Source organism: Bombus vancouverensis, chromosome 2, assembly GCF_051014615.1.
Source record: "Bombus vancouverensis nearcticus chromosome 2, iyBomVanc1_principal, whole genome shotgun sequence".
NCBI classification, from domain to species: domain Eukaryota; kingdom Metazoa; phylum Arthropoda; class Insecta; order Hymenoptera; family Apidae; genus Bombus; species Bombus vancouverensis.
The window spans coordinates 20,502,247-20,505,901 of record NC_134912.1 but is presented as its reverse complement, the minus strand read 5'-3'; the positions used below and the strand labels follow the sequence as shown (position 1 = coordinate 20,505,901).

Sequence of the window (3,655 nt, the reverse complement as noted above, 5' to 3'; positions counted from 1 at the left end):
TTAGATCGATAATCATCGGAGTTTAATCCTTTTTATTTTATGAATCCTTTTAATTATCAATATTTGAGATATTTAAAGAACTCTGATATTTCGTTTCTAGAAAAGGAAACAGAACAGAATAAAACAAAACAAGATATATCTAAGTGTAGGGAGAATTTTCCCTATATAACTTCTTCTATCTTTCTATATATACTGTCAAATTAGTGTCATCGTATCTCGAAATGACGACGCGAGTAAATCTGAATCGCTAAAACTAGGACATTAATTTGATGGATGGATAATAGATAGGACTTCTCGACGTACTTTTATTCTCCGTCTTTATCAAAAATTTACTGACGCTATTTGTAAATTTAAGACTTGCGGGATTGTTGTACGCCGAGGGACATTAATTTTACACTTGCGTTTTCTCCTTTATCCATTGTCGCACAGCAGAAACTCGCGTGTACACTCCGGGAAACCTGGGATCTGTGCATTTGCCCAAGGACCAAGACACGATGCCAATTTGGACTTTGTTATACACTAACGGTCCTCCGGAATCACCCTGTGGTACGTGGAAAGGTAAGTCACAAAAGTGAGTCGTGCGACATTAAAAATATCGATAAAAATAAATTTCGTTTCTCAATAGTTTCGTTAATAGTAACGCATCTAGCAAACTTTCGATATCATAGTGCAATACGACGGTACAATAAAACTTTCTGAAACGAAAGAAACAAAGAATAAAAGAACGCTTTTAGAAATTTACCTTGCAAGCGTCTTCGTTGTTCGGACTGTCCGTGCATATCATGTTGTCCGTCACCGTGATGTTTGCGTTACTATAAATCTTTTTGCATTCCTTTTGGTCTAGGACAGGTAACGTCAACTTTCTCAACGAGATCGACATCGGACCGTTCTCCTACAAGTACATAATGGAATATTATTTTCCGAATAATATACCATTCCGAAGCGCAGAACGTCTGTAAAGCGCGTTCGAAGCGGCGAATATTGTCAACCGATCGACAAACAAATCTTAATATTTACGAACGTGAACGTTGACCAAACTGTCAAGTGATCGCGTCAAACGCAGGTTTATCCAAGACGGTAAGCCAAGAACTTACCGTCACATATCCCCATCCTGTCACCACTGCTTTTTCTCTGGCGTTTACCGAGCTCGAATAAGACGCCAGGGTGATCGGTTTCATGGTTTCGCTCATAGATATCTTCTGCGGTAACTACGAACAGATATCGTTTTTAAGTTTAGCTATGGAATTTTCAAATTACGATCGAGTAGGATCCTTTAAGGTCACAGTATAGATTTATCTCTATTTTTTAATGGCAAATTTTCAAGTACTTGTGTACTTGTAGAATTACGTGATTTCTCGCGGAAAAGATACGAGAGAATAAAGTAAAGGTGTAGTCGACAAATATTGTTTAGACCAAAGATCTTCCAGTTTCCTTCAAAAAGTCTGTATTTCGATCGTGACTTACTATTGTATGTATCGTAGATAAGAGATAGGAACGTAACAGGGATTAATTTTCATCAATGTTGACAGACTGAAAATGTTACAACTGTTTGTGCGTGTTTTAGATGTACGATAAGTAGAATTTTGTTTATCACAGTGCGTGGTATATTAGTTTGGGTCATCAAAATATTGTGACTAAAGTTATTCGAGAAAAATTTTGGCAGGTTTGAGAAACATTTGGTTGGTTATACGTACGCATTACAACCGGAAAACAAACTAACAAAATGTTATCGAATAATCGTTAGAAATGCTCTTGATCAGAAATCATTTCCTTTTCTATATTATAACACGAACATCGTATCTTATACTTTTTGACTAGTAAAAGGAAACACCTATCAACAATTGGAAGAAATTTCCGCAGTGTAAATAAACAGAGGTTGATTTAAGTATATAAATTTCGATTAAATGAAAAGGAGACACCAAACACGATGAAACGCCGTACGCTTAAAAAATTAGAATGTACTTTGAAAATTAGGGGTGAAGAAACGTACCTTTATCAAAGCAACATCGTAATCCAATGTCTTGCTATTGTATTGTGGGTGGCGAATTACCTGAAGCCCCTGCTTGATCTCCGTGCCACCTTTATTGTAAAAAGTACTACCCAAGCGAATTTTAAGTTCCCAGGCCCCTAAGCTATAAGAGAATTACAATTTAACGTGTGAATAGTCATCGTTACGATGACGATAATTAGTAAATTATCTATTCGATGCCGGATTGTTCCATTACTCTACTTATACGAACCTTGAAACACAATGTGCCGCCGTTAACACCCAATCTTGGCTGATTATGGAGCCTCCACATAACAGTTTTTGTTGATCGTGAATGGATACCTAACACAGAGAAACTTGGTCATGGGTTTCCTCAATGTTTAGCGACAAAATTGCGTAAACCGTGATCAATTCACCTGATATGGACAGTCGGTGATGTACGCGTCCTGCCCCCCTATAATCCGAGGTTGGAAACAGAGCGCGTATTGCAGCGTGCACAGCAACAACAACATCCGCCACATGGTTCTCGACTGAAGGTCCAACGCTATACCGTATGCTTTTAAATCAGAGCAATCAACTTCTTCGCGGAACTGATAAGACATCGACGATGACTTGATACGAGCATTGAAATATTACATAAATTATGTCGTTCAGGTGGATTCGTCGCGTAGGCGTAAGCGCCGTCGCACGATCGTGGCGAACTTCGATCACGTTTCCTCCTCCTATTTTTCTCGTCTCTTGCTCTTTGCTCGTTCGTCGTTGTCTCACACGGCTGCGAACTTTCCGATAGTTCCCGGTCCACGTCGCGTCTACATTGATTGCCCGTAACAAAATTTTCTCTTGACTCTATCTCTTGATTCTTTGTTCCAACGGGCGAGAAAGGTTGGCGAACCACTCTCACGGTGCGAACTTACGTTCTTCATTTCCGGTAGGTAGAAACTCGCGTGAAACAAGAGCCGTGAGCCGAAAAAGGAAGCGAATCGAGAGTTGGTGAGACGAACGAAACGGAGATGCGGTCGTAGGAGGAAAAACATATAGCGGAAGGAAAATTAATCGATGCTTGAGTACTAGCTTAAGTAGATATCAACTTCTGTGAAATCACGTTAATCACGAGATACGATTACGATAGAGCGCACGATTACGATAATATCCGACAGTGATATTAACAGTAAGAATACCAATATTGTATTCTATCACGTTCTTTTTCTGTAAATCTAGGTATGTTGTACGGTGTCCAGGCTTTGCCAGGTCCACGTTTAGACCTATCGCTTAAACGTGTTCGAACCATAAAAATGAGCTTTTATCGAGTTATCGTTGGATCTTGCACATATCTGCGATATCCTCTAGAGTCGAGACGAAAACCAGAGACATCCTTGGCAATGCCCTCCTCTTACTCTCGTCTAGTTCTTTTTTACGAATAAGAATGCTACATCGTCTATTCCAAAAAATTTCACGACCCCGAAAAGGCGACGTTATCGTAACTTCGCTTTTACAAGTCTCGCTTGTATTTGATTAATCCGCGCGTGTACATTTTCAGCGTGAACTCGACCGTGGAACAAACACCGGAAAAATAATATTTGAACTAGCCTCGTACGGATTACGATTTATCCATGCAACATTTCACCCTGTAACGTAGACGCGACAGCGTCCGCTCTCGCCGTACGCGGT

General features: G+C 39.8%; 1 protein-coding gene across 1 annotated transcript; it reads right to left on the bottom strand.

Annotated features, from left to right (window-relative positions):
* Nucleotides 1-2,678, bottom strand: LOC117160103 (trypsin-7). The gene is made up of 6 exons (XM_033340556.2): nt 2,404-2,678; nt 2,241-2,329; nt 1,991-2,132; nt 1,095-1,208; nt 743-892; nt 1-541 (listed from the first exon to the last, which is right to left on the bottom strand). The coding sequence occupies exons 1-6, from the start codon at nt 2,587-2,589 to the stop codon at nt 392-394; spliced, it is 831 nt and encodes a 276-aa protein (XP_033196447.2). The 5' UTR covers nt 2,590-2,678; the 3' UTR covers nt 1-391.
* Nucleotides 2,679-3,655: the final 977 nt, after the last annotated feature.